Here is a 21,754-nt window from a genome sequence, read left to right as displayed (position 1 = left end):
TTGAAGTTGTGAGCCTCTGGATGATGTGAAGCTATTCTCTCTGCTGGTTTGCATTCATCACCTTCTCAGCTTCATTGTATTCAGTAGAATTAAATCTCCTCTGGAGTGTTCCCTAGAAAGCTCTCTTTCTCCACCTGGACTTCCTTTCTACCTGTAGGCACAGAATGAATTGAAGGCATAGCACAGAGAGTTTAGAAGTGTTAGTATCAATCATGTTTCTGTACTCCACAGCAGTCTTTCCACAGTGAATAACCCAGGGCTACAGTTACGTAAGATTTGTAACATCTTTTTTATGGCTTTTTTGTCCTACTTTATAGTCAACAATAGAGTGAGAAGTGAAAAGCACAGAGAGGTGCTGTGTGTCAAACTTAGACCCATTTATTTCTACATACATTCATCTGGTAAATTAATCATTAAATCTTTTTTTTTTTTTTTTTTTTAATCAGAATTCCACACCTTTTATTCTGGGCTTTAGCTTGCATTCTCTTATTGAACAAAGGAATCAATGTAATATCACTGTACCTTCACATATTATATATCATCAGTATTCTTTACAAACCATTGGATCACTTTATTGTTGTCTTCAACACTGTTCTTTCTATGGCTAAAAATGTAATTTCATACCTTTTGAATTTTATACATGTTAAGGCTTTTTTTGCTTTCTGGTGAGGAAAAGGAAAGAACAAAATGAGCGAAAACTAGTGCTGTCAGTTAAACGCGTTATTAACGGCGTTGACGCAAACCCATTTTAACAGCGTCAATTTTTTTATCGTGAGATTAACGGGTTTTTTTGTCCTAGCAAACTTTGTAGTTTTTGTCACATGCTGTTGCAACAACTAGTAACATTAGAAAAACTACAACACCACACCGGATCTAGCTAGACCGGAAACAGAACAACAGGCACGCCGCACACACTTGTTTGGGCTTGCGAGCCGGCCAAAGAGTAGTAGGCTAATAAAATAAGATTCTGAATGGAAAGTTTACTTTTAAAAAGTTGCCAAATGGTTCCATTGACCAAAGTGGTCTGTGTGTTTTGTCGTTGTGAATCATTGCAGCACGTCCAGTCTGAAATACCACTTGATGGCCAAGCACACAGCTGATGCCAATTCTCCGCCCCCTCGTCAAAGCCAGGCGACAATGAATGACTTCAGACCATAGACTGTATATTAATATTAACAGTCTATGCTTCAGACAGAAGCACATGGATACCACAACTAAGAACAAACTTAAAAAAAACATTTGCACAAAGCAAGCAGATTCACTTTTCCATGTTGATAAAAGCATTAACATGAGAAAAAATAATAGGACAAAAAGAAATCAAGGATTTAGAATAGATAAATATGTGCGATTAATTGTGATTAATTGCGAGTTAACTATGGCATTAATGCGATTAATCGCAATTAAATATTTTAATCGTTTGACAGCACTAGTAAAAACGTATTTTTCACACTCTTTTTTCACACTCCCAATTCAGATACTTTCCGTCAATTGTTACTGTATAAACTTTAAATATAGATGGATGGTAATGCTATTTGTGAGACAAAGTCTCTCTAAAGCCTCTGTAAAATGAACTTCTTTATTCAAAAAATAATGTAAATCATTCATACAGTGTAAAAATAATGAATTGGCAACATAGCAAATAAACAAAATATCTCCTCACCCCAGATGAAGATCAGGCAGAACTATGTCTCTATTTGCAGTTTAGATGGAAAACAATAACTGCTCAAGAGAACTCAATCAAGCAGTTGAGCATTGATAGTACCTTATCCTTGTGATGCATATGTTATTTAGTATATACATTTCCTTGGAAGTAATTTGAATATGAGAATTGAGTCTTTGAAATAATGATGAGCATATTAATGTGTTTCTATGGTTTTGAGACGAATGGAATATGTCTAGAAAAAAATAAAATAAAATCAAAGAAAATAACGAATGATGAGTAAATAATCCAAAGAAGTTAGGTTTTCAACTGACAGCAGTTGAAAGTTAATTGATAAACTCAAATAAAGAGGAATTCTTAACTGACTCTTTAATCCCTATTAGCCTCCTTCATTGTTCATTGAAGCACAGTGTTTTTAATTAACAATTTAATTATTGATGAAGCACCCGATCAAGCTCTGGTAATTCACTTATTAACCAAAAACAACAGCAAACTGATCATTGCTTTCCCTTATCTTCCATTCCTCTCCTCCCCTGCTCCTTTAGTCCCTTCTTTTTTTTCTTCTTCTTCATTTTTCCCTTCTCAGTATTTCTTTTTTTCCTCTCTTCCTCTCCTCTCTTTTCTCCGCCTCCTCCCTCATCTCAGCAGACACTTGGGCTTTGTGATTGTTTCTTTGATTTTAATTGGAAAAACATGCATTTGTCTGGCTTACATTGAATCTATTGAAAACGTACATTTCATCTATTGAAAGGAAACCAATGCTCCCCTGCGCTATGGTTTTCTGTCCTGTTCTTGCATTTAATAACTTTTTCTTGTTCTGTTTACTCCGTTTGTCCTTCCAGGCCTCTACATGGCCTCTCATCATTCTCTTTTCACTTTGTCTCCTCTCCGTCCTCCGTCCATGCAGCTCGTCTTTTGTTTTGAACCTTTACTCTTTTCATCTTTCTCTCTCCTCTCCCTATTTCTATTTCTCCTGTTGTTTCTCTTTAATATTCCTCGTCTGCTGTCAGCATCTCACTTATTTTTCATTTACTTTTGTTCATCCAGAGTTTTACTTGGAATATCTCACTTTGTATATGAATTTACTAAATGTAAGAAAACAGTGGACTGTGGTCAGACCAAATGTGCAGTGCCACACAAGCGTGTTACTCAACTGACAGCCAAGTTGTGGCTGTCACTTATAGCACATTGATTGTCAATCAGATTTCTGCATCGAAGCACTATCATCAAACGTACTGCTTCTCTCTTTGCACATATCGCTGTGTGTTGCCAAAACTTAGTCTTGTGTGTTGTGGTCCATTTGTTGTGAGCTCACTGTGTTTGGAATGAGTATACTGCTTTAAACTGCAGGAGGGGCGCCTAATGAAAAATCTGTACAGCCAAACAATGCAACAAAAAAAAAAGAATATAAAATGCATTGTGGAGCATTTGTGACTTGTTGCAGTTGAAAAAGTACAAGATCAGTGTCATTGCATCATGTCAATTTCAGAAGTGAGAATTTTCATTCCAAACGTGGGAGTTCTCCAAACCATATCGGTCGTTTATTCCTACCCTCTAATACGACCCACAGGAGCACTTTCCGTCCTCATATCTGAACCAGACAACGTATTCTGCGGTTTTCAATGTAACAGCCACGGTTTAAAAAAATACTCAGTTAAGTTTAAAAAAAAAACATTGTGGTTTGGTTTCAAATCAGACTTTACTTCACTTCCAGTTACACATGTGATGCTTAACGTGATGTTCGTAAAGAAAAGTTGCCGTTTGCTTTGATTTTTCAAACAGGACACAAACCTGGTCTCCTGGGTTAAAAGTCCTGTTTGACCCATCTGTCACCTTAAGCGGAGTTTGGCGGTCTTATACTTCATTACCTTACTTCCTGCTTTACTCCTGTCAGAATTACTACGGCCACTAGAGGGCACCGCCACTATAAACGTTAATATGAGTCGTACTTGCTGCTTGAACAAATGACCTATGAGAGCGTGTGTGTGTGTGTGTGTGTGTGTGTGTGTGTGTGTGTGTGTGTGTTTGAATGGGAGAATAAGAGGTCGCAAATGTAAAGCGCTTTGTCTGTTAAGTAGAAAAGCGCTATTGAAGTGCAGTCCATTTACCATCCATAATTTATGCTTGTCAACATGACAGTTATGAATCAGGACCTCCAGTATTTCGATACATGTGTCAGATATTTTATTTATCAGCATTCCACATCCTGTGGTTCTCAGCACATTTTCAGGTGGTAGCTGCAGGTTGTGAACATTAATTAGGCTGCCTCTGAAAAATGTACTGTTTCTATCTCAGCATCTAACATACAGTACATACATACATACATAGAAAATGTATCTTTTTTTGTTACCTTTATTCACTTGCAAATATTGAAAGCTAAACACATATACATTTAATTAAGGATTTTATAGAATTCAGATATTTGTGGATTGATTTTGAATTCAGATTCAATATTAATGCTACTTAACCCCAACTCAACTATGTTTTTTTTATGTCACTGTCAACCAGAGAAGATAATGTTAATATTAAGCAGTTGTAGTTGTTCCATATGTTGTACAGTACCTTTACAGGGATTTCTGAGCTATGCTGCCTTAAAGCTATAGTGAGTAGTTTCTGTCTCCCCCATGAGGAATTCCAAGTAATGACAACAAACTGTCGGCGCGTCCACATGATACAAGCAACTCCCCACCCCCCACCTCCCACCCCCTCTCTTCCGCGCAGTTGCTAGTAGCCAAGGAGGACGGATTATAGAAGGATTATAAAAACATGATGGACTCTTCAGGTAATTATCTTCACTCGAGTTTCTGCGCGGGAAAGTTGCCACAATCTTCTGAACATAGTCATACTGAGAAATACAGAGAGAGTTGTGTGGAGCTGATAGTAGCAATAAACAAGCCGTTCTTTAATGTCACCAACTGTTGTTTAGTGCCCTTTTTTTTTCTTTTCTTTTTTTACTTTCTTAAAAAGTATCGGTTCAGGCACCGTTAATTATGTATGCGATTAATTCCGATTAATTAATCACAGAGTATGTAATTAATTAGATTACATTTTTCAATCGATTGACAGCCCTAGTACTAAAGCTTTAACATCAAGGCAAAAATGATCATGCCTTTGTCAAAATAAATAACAATTCCATCCCCAAAAGCGCTAGCAGTTGGCCTGACCTGTAGCATTCTCACACTTGAACCCAGCTGACATCCCTTCAGCAGTGGGCATTACTAACAATGTGCTGTTTGGTAAACCAGCCAGAAGAAGAATGAGGAAGAAATGTGTGCTCCAGGGGGAGCTGTGTGGTTTTGGCAGAGCTGAGACAGCTGTTGTGTACAGACTGTGACAAAAGAAGGGGCCAATTGATTAGAAAAACTAAGATGCTATCTAAAACAAGAGCTTCTCCTTCAGAGTTGAGGAGCACTCCACAAGAGCTTCCTCAACAGAGAGAAGTTGATTAAATAATTTACAGCGCTACAGTTTTTTTTTTTTTATTCCATCAAGTGTCAGTGGCACACAGCGGCTGCCTCACCTGTTGGGAGCCATTGGACACGTCCTTTTGGATATCAGGAAGTTGCTACGCACCTGTGTTTCAACGTCTTGCTGTGTTCATCGCGTCTAATTTGTGCACAAATTACGATTCAGTCAACAGGTGCTGAGGCTAATACACAAAGCCAGGAGCCTCTAGACCAGATGTGGATCTGTTGTTTTCCTACATGCTCTGCATATTTTATCTATTAAATGCACTTCACCCTGTTGTCTTCCCGTCGACCATGCAACTTGTTGTTCTCCCACCTAAAAGTTAAAAATTAACCCTTTTTTAGGCGCTTTTTTGTGCGCATTTCTTCACTACCTAGCTTTACACTTTTTTTTTTTAATTCATGGTCAATAAACCTTATTTATATGAAATTATAGCATACCTAATTTTTCTGTTAAAAAAAAGCTGAAATTATTAATTATTTCGACAAAATATTTACAATTGAGTGAAATATAGTACAAAAAAAAGTACATTTTTGAAAAAACTTACAAAAATTCACAATAATTTGAAGGCCCCACTGCATTGATTCTGAGGACCCCCTATGGGTCCCGGACCCCCTGTTGAAGATCCCTGGTCTAGACCACAAATATAAGACAAACCCACTTTTTCAGATGTATTTTCAGGAGAAAATAAAAAACGTCTTATATTCGGACAAATACGGTATATTTGCAGAATGACCCTTCTCAGAGTTACATCACAGGCTGTTGTTGTTACTGATACATTGTCAGACCATCATGAGACAATGAGCTGAGCTTATGTTTTATGTAAAATCCTGCGTCTTCCAGCCAGGAGCAAGGTGACACATTCATTACAGAATTTGAGATGCAGAGGTAAAATACAGAGGGAATGGGAGGCTGTTAAACACATCTCTCTGTCTGTTTGTGACTCTCCGCTCTCCAATCGTCAGTCATGATGTGTGAAAAGAGGGGAACAGGAAAGACAGATGAGATATGAATAAAAGATAGAGTGAGATAGAGGAGATTGAAAAAGAAATAGGGAGAGATGTCACCGAGCACATAATGCGTGTATTCTTGGGAACCCTTGAAGCCGTGCAGTTCACTGAACATAAAAATTAATAGCAGAGTGATTAACAGAAGCAGCATACAGCTCTACTGTGGTAAGCTGTTAGCAAAATGCCTCTTCAAAACTCCAGCCACTTTGTGTACACACAGTGCACAAAAATACACAGTATCCTCACACTCAGTTACACATCAAGACACACACACACACACACACACACCAGTGATGTTGATAGGTTTCCAATGTAGTGAGTCCCCGGGTGGTCATTTAAATGAGTCCCAGGGAAATTGAGTAAGTCCCAGTCCTTAATCTGAATTCTTTTCACCATCCACTCGGATATATATATATATATAAATAATGAATAATGTTTATGAGCACACTCTAAGCCCTGCTATAATGAATGTGAAAATCTTTTGTTTTTCTACATTATCATTAGTTAAAATCATTCAAAGGGATCTTTAACATAAACATCATCCAAATGATTTCACGATCAATCATCAACCTTTTTATTTAAATCCAACTAAAACAATTGATTAGAGAGGTGGAACAATTCACAAAATGTAACAGTTTGGTACAGTTTGGAACCGTGATATGTATTGTATCTATGTGTATATTAGAACTGCTGAGTTCAATACATCAATACATGAAATTAAAGTTATTTTCTATTCAGGCTTGGTTTGTGAGAAGAAACTAAAATGCACTTAACATCAACTCTGAGAGAATAAATATATACAGCCCCCCCCCCATCCCCCGCCAACACGGCCCTTACTCACAGCACGGCACACAATGATTATCCACCCCAATGCAGATCAGCAGTTAATATATGAATATCATGTGTATCATTAGCAGCTGGCACCATACTGGCTCGATGGTGCACATTTCTTTATACTTTGCATGTTGTTGTTATGTGTGCGGTCTTCCTCCTGCCGATCGATCCACATTACTCTGAATAAAAATAAGCAGCTATGAACGACTTTGATGGCAAAGTACTTCTTGTCTTGCTGTCATTAAAGATACAATTATATAAACTGATGTTAATTCTGAGTTAAAAAAGGAGGTTGTGTTTTAACTATGGAGATTCTTGATGGAGTGCTAAACCCAAAATCTGATGAAATGAAGAAAAGGTAGCACATCTCAGGATCCCATTTTAAGGAGGATGACAGTATTTTGTCCTCCTTAACTTGGGAAGCTGACATGTGCTACCTTTTCTTCACTTTTTGGAACATGGATAGTAATTATGATTGTTAAAATATTCAGTTTAAAAAACACAATAGAATAGAATGCACAAACCAAGTAGTCCGGCAGCAAAGTGCATCAAGACACAACCACACAAACAAACATGCACATTAATAACACACATGCGTGCAGGTCCAGAAGGTAGGGGATTTAAGGCTCAGTGTCTCAGATTAAGTGGACGGTTTCTAAAGCTGTCTGACCACTACTGGCTGTCTTTACTTCCCCCTCCCTCTCTCAGCCTTGTGCAACCTCTCTCTGTGTCTCATCTTGCAAACTGACTCTCTTCTCACTCAAGCCAGTTGTATTTCAATCAGGAGAGACTTCGTTGCAGATATGCAAAGATTTATTGTATGAATGCATGATATGACATGTACAATCTTTGGAGATTAGACTCCATCATTATTAAATGATATATAATTAGGGGGTTAGAAGGCCAGAAGCTGATCCAGAAGTGTGGTGTGAGGAACCCGAATATCGAACCGAGGAGCCAACGCAGTCTTGTCGGAGGAGGAAACAGGAGCCGTGCAGGATGAAGGCCGGAGGAGCAAGGAGAGGAGGAGGGTTGTATTCTTAGCCTGAAATGACAACTGAGCAGCAGAGAGAGACAGGTTTAAAACATGTTTGTCGTGCTGTGATTGGCTTGAGAAATTCAAGGCCTCTTCTGATTGGTTAGATAAAAGTGAGCACCTCTAACATCTGTTCAGTTTTAGAAGACAGAGAAATGTGATTAAGTTTAGAAGTCTTCCTGCCAGAATTTTCGCTGAGATCCATTTGGTTCCTTTTACCTTTCTTGTCTGTGTCTGAATAAGGTATTGTTTCAAGAAAGTCAAAAATAATATTGCCACACATTTTATTGTGTTATGAATCCCTCTCGTCTCTTGCCTACATCGTGTCTACGTCTTTTTCTCCTACAACATTTGGGTTTCTGTGTGGTCACACACAATAGAATAACAGCTCTTTTCTGTCCACCTATCTCTCAAAGAATGAAAGCTACTGTAGACCCATTTTGAAAGCCAGCACTGATTTATTTGCTGCTTCCAGGTGATATACTGTCCTTCGTACCAAGGCTCATGTTAAGCTCTTACTGTAAAACTCCCCAGTGACAGCAGCATTCTATTTGACTCTATGTGTATCCAAAGAGGCACACATGACTCAAAGAAATGCTGACGTCCTGTAGATCCATCCCATCAGCTTACTGTCCCATCGCAGGATCTATTCTACCTCATTACTTATAACTCAGCATAAAGAGCAGCACAAAAACCAGCAGGCCTGGCAAGAGGGCCATTCATAAACCGACAATAAGCAATTCTGCATGAAGGCTATGCTATCATAATTTAAAGCTAACTTAAAGATTTTTCTTTGTCAGGCTAAAGTCATGGACTAATGTAAGTTTATATACATATGTATACTCCTATTGAATACCAATAAATCATCCCCTCAACACTTGACTAGGAGCCATGCACCCAAGTTCTGCATTACACGTTCCAGTACAACATGTTAGCTGTATGCAGATACGAATGGAAGTGAATTTTATAATACATTTGCATGAATTTGATAGTTGAAATGTTTTTGCTCTTTATGTCTTTTGGCTAAAATTTGTAAATCTATAAATCCTGAACAGTTCCCATCCCAGTTTTGTAGAGCCCAAGGTGACGTTTTCAAAATGTTCGTCTCGTCGGACTAACCCAAAGATATTAAATTAACTGTGATATAAAATCGAGAAAAACAGAACCTTCTCAAAACAGCATTTTACTTAAAGCAGCCATATTATGCTCATTTTCAGGTTCATAATTGTATTTTAAGGTTGTACCAGAATAGGTTTACATGGTTTAATTTTCAAAAAACACCATATTTTTGTTGTACTGCACCGCTCTCTCTCACTGCTGCAGATCCTCTTTTCAGCTGGTCTCTGTTTTAGCTACAGAGTGAGACCTCTTTTCTTCTTCTTCTTCTGTACTATCTTTGATTGCACTGCACATGCTCAGTAGCTCAGATGTAGATCATGTCAGCTAGCTAGCTCCATAGACAGTAAAAGAAAGGCTGTTTCTACAACTTCGGTCAGTTACAAGGCAGGATTAGCTGGGAGACTTCTAAATGAGGGCGCACATGGAAGTAGTTCTTTTGTAGATTATGGTGAACTTGTGTGTGTTGTAGCAGTGCTTTGCTATTGAGAACAAGGTAGCATGCTAGCGTTAGCATTAGCGTTAGCATGCTAACGAGCTAATGGTTGCGGTTTGCCTGCTTGTTTCGGCTTGTGACGTCATAAGCCGTGCCGATTTTGAACAGCTCACCCAGAGACTGAAGGCAGGACACATTCAGAAACCGTATCTCACTCTAAACAGCATGGGTGGATTTTTTTCAAAGTTTGTATGTGTGTGGAAGCACCAGAGACACAACATAACACCCCAAATCCCAGAAAAAGTGATTTTTTCATAATATGGGCACTTTAATAGATTACTTAAATGTATTGATTAATTAAGACGTGCATCTGTTTGCCTCTTTTCACCAATTTGCATTGCCTTAATATGCATTCAGGCTACTGCTCTGTACTGCTCTGTGTTGTATAATGCAACTAAAGGGAATATGGGAAGATGAATGTGCTGCTGCTCCACTCCACTGTTTTTGTTAACATACATTAAATGCCAGATGGCACAATCGAGTTAAATGCATTCACATATCAAAGTTGTTTTTTTCTCTGAAGATGGAAAACATAGTTTTGAGAACAACAAACAAACCTCTTGGAGACTTCAAGAACAATCAGCTTTGCCCTGAGTTCATTCTCAGCTTTCCATTTTCCCCTTAGTTACAGGTGGAGAAGGATATGCTTGTTAAATAAAGGGATGTTGATATCCTTACAAAGTGGATTTTATGTATGACAAATGCATGTGTAAGAAAACAAACTGTGGAACTGGAAACTGTTTTTGTGCATTTTAAAAGGAACAATTTGTTAGCCTTTAAGCTTGGTCACGAATTATACACAACCGTGAGATGCCTGCATCATTACAGTCCTACTATAGCCATGGTACACAGCACCACCTGCTCTACTGTTTCGGTTATGCAAAGATAAGATTGCATAATATAGATTTCTTTAACTAGACCCTATTTTCCCATGTTTTTGTGTCTAAGTGACTGATGGGAACAACAATCTTTAAAATTGGTCCAGTATTTAGCAAGACCACTGCAGCTGGCAGCATTGAAACAAGCTATAATGTAAGATATTGGGCAATTGTGCACCTTCAATTTACATCCATTAAAAGTGCTGTTTTTGCCGCTGACAGGCTCAGATTATTATTCTAAGTGTCTGACAACATTATGGAAATGATCCCTATAAAGATAGAGCTTTTTGTTAAAGGCTAGGATCCTTTTTGTTTAAAACCCTCCAGACTCTTTTTTAATTATTTTTATTTTTTAACACACTTCATTTAAAGACGACAGAAATTGAACAACAAAACATTTCAAAAGCGTGTCTTGGTTCATCTTTCCACTGTTCCAACAATCACCACTCTGGTTTGTCTGAAATAAACCCTTAATTGCCCCATTTACATGTGGAAACAGGCTGGCTCTATACACGCCAGAAGTACTGTATAGTTTATTTAAATGGAGTCTGGTAAGTTTGGCGCTGGCAATTCTGGAGCTGTTTCTGGTTAGATAAAAAGGATTTTACTCTTTAACAAAAAGGTCTTTCTCTGTAGGGATCATTTCCATAATGTTGTCAGACACTTAGAATAACAATCTGAGCCTTTTAGTGTAGTTTCAGAGATTTATGTTTATTGGTCATGTAGACCAATGCATGGGAAAATAGTAGGGGTGGGAATCACCAGAGGCCTCGAGATACGATATCATCACGATACTTATGTCACGATACGATTAGTGCTGTCAAACGATTAAAATATTTAATCACCATTAATCGCATTAATGTAATAGTTAACTCGCAATTAATCACACATTTTTATCTATTCTAAATGTCCCTTGATTTCTTTTTGTCCCATTATTTTTTCTCATTTTGATGCTCTTATCAACATGGAAAAATGGATCGGCCTGGCTTTGTGCTTTTGTCTCCTGGCTTTGACGAGGGGGCGAGAATTGGCATCAGCTGTGTGCTTGGCCATCAAGTGGTATTTCAGACTGGACGTGCTGCGATGATAGTTCAGTTCACAACGACAAAACACACAGATCACTTTGGTCTTGCCAATGGAACCATTTGGCAACTTTTTAAAAGTAAACTTTCCATTCAGAATCTTATTGGCATCCATTTCGGCGTCTCGCGCTCTCCATCCACTCAAAAGGTAATGTTAGCCTACTACTCTTTATTTTGTTTCCGGTCTAGCTAGATCCGGTGTGGTGTTGTAGTTTTTCTAACGTTACTAGTTGTTGCAACAGCATGTGAAAAAAACTACAAAGTTTGCTAGGCCAAAAAGAACGTTAATCTTGCGATAAAAAAAATTCTGCCGTTAAAATGGCTTTGCGTTAACGCTGTTAATAACGCATTTAACTGACAGCACTAGATACGATATTATTGCGATTTTAAACATATTGCAATATTTTGCTACACATCGCAATTTATTACCTTTTTTCCAACTTCAAATTTTTCCCAATTTCAAAAGATGTCCACAAAAGGAAACTGTTTGTAAAGTTCTCCAATTTGTTCATCTCACTTCAATTTTGTTGCTGCAAAATGGGATTATCAAGCAGACAATCTGACCAACACATATATAATAAGAGATCGATACTTGGCGTCTGTGTATCAATACAGCATTGCCATGGAAAATATCGCGATACTATGCTGTATCCATTTTTTCCCCCACCCCTAGAAAATACGGTCCAGGTTGAAAAATACCGAAATTACCCTTTAAGTTTTGGAACAGCGCTGGTGAGAGGAATTCCCCTGAGGAGAGTGACAGTGACAAGTGGAGGATGAAACAGGTTATTGTCAAGTGTTACAGTGAGGTGACTATTAATTTACATTCATAAGGAGAGCAGTGTTCTGGCACGCTGTGATGAAACAGATGTCAGAGCAGCTATGCATGCAGGTACATGTGTTAAAGGGCATGACCGTAGCTCTGTGACCTCCATACGAATGCAATGCTTTGCTATTCAGTAGACTGGGAAACTACATTGAATGTATGAATGAAGAATCCATTTACAGGAAAAACATTGCTGAACCAAATGAATAAAGACGGACAACAAGATGTCTGATCAAACAAACCTGCAAATCAATGTTTCTATCTTACCTGACTCGAAATGTGAATCAGCCTCTCAGCATCTTAACTATTTGTGTGAACCTTTTTATGAGCATTATGTCTCTTTGATATCCATGCAGAGTTTTTAATTTGACTCCTTTTTGTCTGTCTGTGTGTGTGTGTGTGTTTGCAGGTGGAGCCCAACAGCCCAGACTTTGTCTCTCTGTCTTCATCTCATATCTCTCTCTGTCTTTCTTTCTTTTATCTCTTGCTCTCTCTCTCGCTCTGCCTGTCTGTCTTTCTGTCTATGAAGCTGTACAGCAGCATGCCTGTATGTTTGCCAGCAGCACAAGCAGAAGCACTATGGAAGTGAAAGAGCGACGTCCATACTGTTCACTCACCAAGAACCGCAGGGACAAGGAGGGACCGTATACTGGTGAGATAGCTCAGTTAGCTCAATTATTCATAGAGGCATTAATTTTCTTTTTTCTCAATTATCTGTTTCTTTATTCATTTTTCAGTTGAGTCTATCAGTGGCTAAGTCACGACACATTCTCACTCCCATCGCGTAAAGTACGGATGCTTGGTCAGGTGCCTTTGGGGTTGATATTGACGCAAAAAGTCTCCTTTAGCGTCATATATAAACGCGCTTTATCTAAACGCGCTGGGTAGGGACTATTGTCATCACTTTTGACGCAGTTAGGTTTAGGGAAAGATCGTGGGTGGGCATATAAAAGGTAAGTTTACGGGACTGTTTTGTTCTTTTTTTTACTAAACCCAACTGCGTTTAGAAAAAAAAAGAACGAAACAGTTGGGTTCAGGAAAAGATGGTGGCTGGGGTTATAAAATGAACGTTTCTGTGACACGCGGGACAAGAATGGGACGTAAACCCCGGTCTCCTGGGTGAAAGTCCTGTGTTGTTTGACCCATCCACTACCCCAACCAACCTCCTTACGCAGAATTTTGGACTTAAATACTACTCGCTACCGTTCTCGCTCTAAATACTACGTCATCTTCACGCCCCTTAGAGCTGCTGCGCTGCCCGCTGCATCCCACACACACGCTGAGGGGTGCTTATTGCATCGTATCTGACCAGTCCTTCCAGAAAAATGCGGAGTTTTTTTGTGATTGTTGCGGGCAAAAATCCTTGATTATGCGGCATGTTTTCTTAAAAAATGTGATGGAATATGCGGGATATTTATGAATATAATTATGTATAATATAATAATTATAAATAATAAAAATTGCAGGAACTTGCAAAAGTTTCATCATGGTTTCATCGCGGGGTTTGCAGCTTTTCGATGATGTTCACGTTGTGTAATTACGTCATTTTGCATTCAGAGATCCTTTGCTGCCTTAAATGTATGGCTCATCAGATATGTATAAATGTATAATTAGGCTTTCTGGTAGAATACAATATATCTGACTACTGCTGCTATGTTTATCGTGAGAGCCCCCTGTTGACAAACCAGGTGTTTGTCGAAGTGCATTTTTATTATATCAAAGGTGAAGAGAAGATCACATTATTAATTAAAGACCAAAGGGGCAGTGGTGGCCTAAAGGTTAGAGAGCTTGTGACCTCGGTTCCATCCCCCGGGCCGGCAGGATCAGTCTGGGTATGAGAAACAGCCACCACTGAGGTGCCCTTGAGCAAGGCCCTTAACCCAAACTGCTCACAACCGCTCAGCCAGAGATCAGACTGTGGTTGTACTGGACAGGTCTCCAGTGTGAATGTGACCAGGGCTTTCCTGAAAAACAGAGCATTGCTTTCAATGAGTCTCCCCCCTTAATATCCCCCCTAAATAAAGGTGATTATATACTGTATATATACATATATATTCCCTCTCTACCTATGAACCTTAAAGGTATAATATGTATCTTTTGTGGGCTCCTCAACGAGCGAGAGAGAGAAGGTTGTTGCAGGAAGGTGCCACATTGCAGATTTTGGTGTGAATGCAAAGCTTCATACTGTCTGTTTCTGTGTGTCTGTGTCAGTTAAACTTGTGCGTCGATGTGAGACACTGAGGGGCGAAGCAGCGGTTGGAAAAAAGAAGGAGCTGCAGTGTGCACACTGTGATTGGCTGGAGGTTTCACCCACTTGGGGCACAAAGGCTCTATGCTATCGCCTATAAATGTCCCGCACTCAGCAAAATAAGAAGAAAAGAGAAAATCCTGGCTGAGGGCAGGGTCTCTACAGATACAGACACCGCCACGCACTCCTAGTGGGTCATAAGCAGGGTCATACCGAATCTGCGGCCACAGAATTCCACAGGATTTTCTGCAGAATTTCAACGAATTAAAAGAAATTAAAATAAAACTCCATCTAATCTGCAGATTCTGTTTGGTTTTGGTCATGAGTGATGATTGAGAGGGATTATTTTTGTTTTACTCTATACATGTCTAATATATATCTTACATATAAATATAACATATATATATATATATATATATATATATATATATATATATACAATCTTACATATTATACCTTTAAGTACAGTATGTATTGCCAAAACTTTTTACAGTGTGTGGCACACAAAAATTCTGGTTTCATACAACCATCGGTCTTATTTAGTTTTAGCTATCATTGCTATCAGTAATATAAACATTAACACCCCAGGTCAGACTAATTTGGAAGAGAATAGGGCTGCAACTTTCGATTTTTTTCTCGATTAATCAATTAGTTGTTGGTCTATAAAATGTCAGAAAATGGCATGGTTTCCCAAAGCCCAAGATGACGTCTTCAAATGTCTCGTTTTGTCCACAACTCAAAGATATTCAGTTTACTGTCACAGAGGAGAAATATTCACATTTAACAAGCTGCAGAGAATTTGTACTTTTTTTTCTTAAATAATTACTCAAACCAATGAATCGATTATCAAAATAGTTGGCGATTAATTTAATAGTTAAAAAGTAAATGAAGAAGAGAAAATAAAGCCGATATTAGTACAACTTTCAGCTGTAAACATCCATCACAGTTTATGTTAGGGCTGTCCCAAACGATTATTTTTTAAACTGACGTTATAAAGGACTCGTGAGATATCTGAAACAATCTGGCCTGGTTGCGCAATTATGGAAGACAGTGCTACAGATGGGGGAGACACGATTTAGCGCAGTTTACCTCACACTCAAGTCAGTGCAGGTCAGGACATATACCCAGAGCTACGGGAGAAGCTAGAGAGGCATAGCTTTCTCCCCACCCAATTAGGCTAAGTAATGATTAAAAAAACACAACTGCTTGATCACTGCTTGCCCCGGCCTGGGGATAGTGGTAGGAAATATCGGTCCGACCCGGCCCGTTCGGGCTCGGGCTCGGGCTCGGGCTCGGGCTCGGGCTCGGGCTCGGGCTCAGGCAGAGAATCTAAACTCTACTTGGGAGGGAAAGGGACAAAAAGGTGAGCAGGACTTACGGTGTTTTGCTGCTGTTATCCTAACTCAGGGATGCATTTTACAAAGTCTACAGACTACCACGTTGTTGTTGGCATTAAGAGTAAAATTCTCCCACACTTTAGAAGACCGTGTGCGAGCCGAGTTATTTATGTGTTAGGAAAACACGTAAATATACCTAGTTGTGCTTCCCAGAAGGCAGAAGTTGATCTTCCTTGTGCAGCACATGTGAAAGGTCCTGGCTGATTTTTCCAGCTGGCCTGAGGCTATACTTAGTCCACTGCAGAGAAAGCAGTCCTCCATAGAGCAACCTACAACTTTGTAGCTGATTCCTAGGAGCCCTACAATATCGGCTTTCAGGGCTTTACTGCACAGATTTAGAGTTTGGATTTCAGGCCAGATGAAGAAGAAAAATCAACCTCCTTGCAGCCAGGGAAACTGCCTCCTCAACAAATAAATCATCTGCTGTAAATAAAAAGTCCATATGTCATAGTATATCCTGCTCTGTTTATTTGGAAGTGTTATGAGTAGAGTAATATTAGAAAAGCTGGATGGAAACAGAAGAAAATACAAGTTTATGCTCCCTTTGAGGTGGTTTTTGCCTTTGTGAAAAAAGAGGTCAACAGGTCTATATGGAACATTTAACTCATAGGACTGATTAGCCGTTTCCTGTTGGCGTCTTCCCGTAATGTGTCTTTGAAAAGAAAACATGAAAGAACAATTAAAAGTTGCTCAATTGAACTAAACCTCTCTCCATTTTCTCTCGTAGCTGGGTGAGTTGTGAAACTACATCTATACCAAACTACGCTGTAGCCTAGGTTATTCGCTCCAAACCAGTTGATGGAAACGCACTTAATTCACATTTCTTTTTAGCGACATTTCAAGGGTTCGCTTAAAATTTGCTTAAAGTGCTCATACTATACTCATTTTCAGGTTCATAATTGTGTTTAGAGGCTATATCAGAATAGGTTTACATGGTTTCATTTTCAAAAAACACCATATTTTTGTTGTACTGCACATTGCCGTACATATGTGTTGAGCTCTCTGTTTTAGCTACAGAGTGAGGCATCACACTTCTGTTCCATCTTTGTTGGGAGTCGCACATGAGCAGTACCTAGGTAAGGACTACTAGCCAGTCAGAAGCAGAGTATGAGGGCGTGCCACGCTAGCAGCTAGGTGAGCATTATAACGTGTGTTCCAAAGTGACCACGTTTGTCTCTGAAGTAAAGGCTGGACTACAATAGAGCTGTTTGGAGCAGTTTGTGAACAGTGTTTTCTGTTGGAGATGGTAAGTCCCTTTGGGGTGGACTTTGGGCTTTTTCACTTTGTAAACCTATAACATGCACAAAAAGATATATAACACAATAAAGGAAAAGGAAAAAGCCAAAAAGCATAATATGAGCACTTTAACAATTGAATGGAAACACGACTAGTGACACTGAAAGATCACATTTGTGTTGGGTGTGAATAATAGCATGCAGCTGTATTGATATATATATATATATATATATATATATATATATATATATAAAATCTCAACTCAAATGAACACTAAACTGATCATGAATGACCTGTCTCCACCTCTCAGGGCTTCTGAATCCGTGTATCATTCGTTCATTCGTTTTTAGAAATAAAACAAAAAAAGCAAAGAAAATGACTTGTTTTCTCAATACTCGTTTCCAAAACCAAAATGAAAAAAAAAAAATGGTTTCCGATTTTGTGCTCAAATGAAGAATGGAAAATAAACGGATTACAAACGTTTCATTGAATTTTGATATTTTCAACTGACAAGAAATTGCGTGACCCAGAAGTGATCTGTACTAGGACGCTAAAATTGTAAACAATTCAGTCCAGCCACAGTCTGGAGGAATGGCAAAATGTGTTAACATGTTTTGGTAGGGCTTTTAGGTGTCTGTGAGTGTGTTTGCATGATGTTGTGCCTATGTGTGTGTGTGTGTGTGTGTGTGTGTATGTGTGTGTGTTGTGTGTGTGTATCTATGCTAGGTTCATCAGGGGACAGCGAAGACTGTGCTATTGGCCCCCAGGGACTCCGGGTCCCCACTCAGAAGTCCTACTCCTCCAGCGAAACACTCAAGGCCTTCGACCAGCACCAAGACCAGACCAGGTTAGAACTGGGATTATACACATTATAATGGCACGTTGTCGAAACCCACTGGATAACATCTTTGTCTTGAGTAGACCAAAATACGTATTTCTGAATACGATTGGACCTACAGAGGGTTTGGTACAGTCACATCTCTGCTGATAAGTCCAGAGAGGAACTGGTAGCTACAGTCTCTGTTCACCAGGGAGGATCAAAAAAAAAACCCTTCCTGGTTATATTGATTATTTACAGTTTAAGTTAGTTGCCTGAGCTACAGTAGGACTTTAAATGCATTCTAATGCGTGCATGCGTTGGTGTTGAGATGCATATTCAGTTTGGAATAGCAGCCTAGATATGACACAGTAGATGTGGAATAAATTATTCTTCCTACCTGTGTTTTTTTTTTTTATTTTGTATTAATGTAAGGCACCTTGAGCTACCTGCAAAAATAACATTTCCTTGAATATAGTTTGAACTGCTTCATACTCACTGAATGAATTTGACCAGAGTGCTGGGTTTTTACCAACCAGCCTTGATTCAGTAGAGCACATGCTTTATACATCAGACTAGCAGACAGGCATCACAGTGCAAAATTAATGTGTATGCCACTTCAATGGATTCTTGGAAGAAAAAAAAAAAGAATATATATATATATATATATATATATACAGTGCTCAGCATAAATGAGTACACCCATGCTAAATTTGACTAAAAAGAGGAATAAAAAAATCATCTTTTGGAAATTGATCTTAATGCCTTAATTAAAAAAATTAGGAAAAATCCAACCTTTAAGGACACCAATTTTCTTTGTGAATGAATAATGTATCGTGAATAAATAATTTTTCTTCCTTAAAATACAGTGAGCATAAGTAATTACACCCCTATGTTAAATTCCCATAGAGGCAGGCAGATTTTTATTTTTAAAGGCCAGTTATTTCATGGATCCAGGATACTATACATCCTGATAAAGTTCCCTTGGCCTTTGGAATAAAATAGCCCCACATCATCACATACCTTTCACCATACCTAGAGATTGGCATGGGGTACTTTCCATAAAATCATTTCTCAATGCAAATCAAACCAGCTATTAGGCTAACCAACATAAAAACATGCCAATCTCTAGGTATGGTGAAGGGTATGTGATGATGTGGGGCTATTTTAATTCCAAAGGCCAAGGGAATTTTATCAGGATGCATAGTATTCTGGATACTATGCATCCTGATAAAGAGATGATAGAGAGATGATTTTATGGAAAGTACCCCATGCCAATCTCTAGGTATGGTGAAAGGTATGTGATGATGTGGGGCTATTTTAATTCCAAAGGCCAAGGGAACTTTATCAGGATGTATAGTATCCTGGATTCATGAAATAACTGGCCTTTAAAAATAAAAATCTGCCTGCCTCTATGGGAATTTAACATAGGGGTGTACTGACTTATGCTCCCTGTATTTCAAGGAAGAACATTTATTTATTTACGATACATTATTCATTCACAAAGAAAATTGGTGTCCTTAAAGGTTGGATTTATAATCCAGTAAATGTATAAGATGTTCAAACCAACACCGGTCTATGGCTCTCAAAAGCCCCAACAAAAGGACAAAACAACAGTGCACGGTGCGTTTCACTGGATTTATTCTGAAGGACTCTCCTTTATTATAGTAACACAACTGACGACGTTTGTCCTCGGCTGCTGACAGGTTGCTGTACGGGACGACAAAGGGATACAAGGACATGGTTCACCGCGAACAGGATGATTATAACAGACAAGGTGAGAGCTGCACAGACACATATGTTGCCCTTGCCTCTTCTGTTTGGTTATCTGTCTTCGCACACTTAATGCAACAAGACTCAGCTTCTCCAAATGTCATGTTAATTGCTTCTGTTTAGTTTTTTTTTTTTTTAACTGTAATGTCATGTTAATTGCTTCTGTATTGTTTTTTTTTTTTGTTTTTTTTTTTACTTTAATGTTCTCATGTTGATAATGCTCAGTTCTGAACCGAGTGAATTGTTTTGTCACAGATCAGTTTCCAATTATGGATTTCCTTTTTTTGACCGTTTCTTTAATGTAGGATTTACATGTCATTAACTCACACATGGATTTAATGCATGACCAATCCTGTGATAACGTAAATCCTAATTTTCCTTGGTATTATTTGGTATTTGGGCATGTGTTTTTAAAACTTAACACATTAATGGTCCACATATGAATGGATGCAGGTGGGACAGGGGAGTGGAAAGAAATGTTAAAATAATGAATAAAGAATATGTATGATGAAGGCTACAGGATAATGACACATCAAAGTAGTGTGAAGGAAATAAAGAAAATGGTAAAACATAGCACATTAAAAGGGGAAAAAGAAGCTCAACCACAGAGCACGTTCATTGTTCTCCAGCTCCAATTAACGCAGCGTCAATATTTGAGAAATGAAAAAATCATAATTACTCAATCATCTTATCTCCTTCGTTTTCACTGCTGGCCTAATTGGAGCTCATTTAAAATTAATATAACTTTTAATTGAACGGAAGCACTCGTTATCTCTTGTTGTGCCATTAATTACGGAAAGCTTTTATAATTTCTCTTTTCATTTGCTGATTAAAGATGAAGAGGCACATACTGAGATTTTACAGATGATTTGTTTGTCTTCTTTTCATTTATATTTCAAAGGATTATCACGCGTGTTATTTGAACCTGATTTCGGCCCATTTTCAGTTGATGTGAAAGAGTTACTCCTGATGACTTATTAAATTGAATGAAAAAGGTCATTTAAATGTGTAATCCACTCATGAAATACTTTACCCAGTCTGCATGTTTCCAATATAAAAAAGTGAACTGTCAACTGTTCCAAAAAAAATTCCATGGGCAATTAGAAAAAAAAAATACATTTTAATATTAGTATATGATGCTGACAGGCATTTTAAAGCAGATCAGATTTTTTAGGCAATTTTGCCATGACCATCATTTTTTTTTTTGTTTTCAATTCATGTCTTGGCTTTGCAGGTTTTTTTTGTTTTTTTTTTTAACTTATTTAAAATCATCACTCAATCATCAATTTTCACACATGGACTTGAATAATGTTTATGAATGCATATTTTGGCTGCCATACTGTAAAACCACATATCTGTTTAGATTAAGGCCTCTCCATTAATAACCAGTGTTATGTTAATTTGGCTAATTCTGTGTCGTTAATCAGAGACTCATCATGGCACTCATCTTGAAATCACTGTTGTTGAGTTAACTGGCTGATTACTGGTTCCTCACAAACCTTATAACCGTCCAGTAGTCCAAAGTGTGGGATGACTCAGTCTTTTTGTATTGCTGAAATGTTGCCCTTTTAAAGATTTAATACTAAATTTCTGATTTTTTTTTTTTGTCATGGCCTTGGTTTTGTATTTCTCTTTAATGATACATAATTACATAATTTTGGGCCTTGAATCATTTTTTTGTCTACAGTAAGATGTATTCATTTAAATACATGTTATTTTATATCATTTAAATCTGAGGAACTGGTATAAGAGAATCTACGTGTATTTTATACAAATGATTCATTATATTAAAGATGTGCATCCTAATGTGAGTTGCACTACGGTACGTTCACAGTTTATATCTGAATAGTCTGCAGGCCTAACACTCTGGTAATCTG

The 21,754-nt window shown here is 38.2% G+C and overlaps 1 protein-coding gene and 1 long non-coding RNA gene across 10 annotated transcripts in view; one reads left to right on the top strand and one right to left on the bottom strand.

The window, feature by feature from the left end:
* Positions 1 to 5,665: 5,665 nt before the first annotated feature.
* LOC118494920 lies at positions 5,666 to 12,563 on the bottom strand. Its single transcript, XR_004897128.1, has 3 exons — positions 12,554 to 12,563; positions 8,412 to 8,417; positions 5,666 to 5,756 (listed from the first exon to the last, which is right to left on the bottom strand). It is a non-coding gene; the product is annotated as an uncharacterized LOC118494920 (long non-coding RNA).
* A 292-nt stretch (positions 12,564 to 12,855) lies between these two features.
* Positions 12,856 to 21,754, top strand: part of LOC116046942 (teneurin-3) — a 293,082-nt gene continuing 284,183 nt past the window's right edge. For 8 of the 9 annotated variants that reach the window (XM_031295419.2, XM_031295418.2, XM_031295417.2 and 5 more), the window contains exons 1-3: positions 12,856 to 13,058; positions 18,014 to 18,134; positions 19,811 to 19,881. In XM_031295419.2, the coding sequence (XP_031151279.1) occupies positions 12,956 to 13,058; positions 18,014 to 18,134; positions 19,811 to 19,881 (295 nt within the window). In that variant the 5' untranslated portion in view covers positions 12,856 to 12,955. The remainder of the gene's footprint in view (positions 13,059 to 18,013; positions 18,135 to 19,810; positions 19,882 to 21,754) is intronic. The other variant, XM_036000174.1, reaches the window with a different exon arrangement.

Source organism: Sander lucioperca, chromosome 4 (assembly GCF_008315115.2).
Source record: "Sander lucioperca isolate FBNREF2018 chromosome 4, SLUC_FBN_1.2, whole genome shotgun sequence".
NCBI lineage: Eukaryota > Metazoa > Chordata > Actinopteri > Perciformes > Percidae > Sander > Sander lucioperca.
The sequence above is the reverse complement of the archived record's forward strand: the minus strand, read 5'-3'. Positions and strand labels throughout refer to the sequence as shown.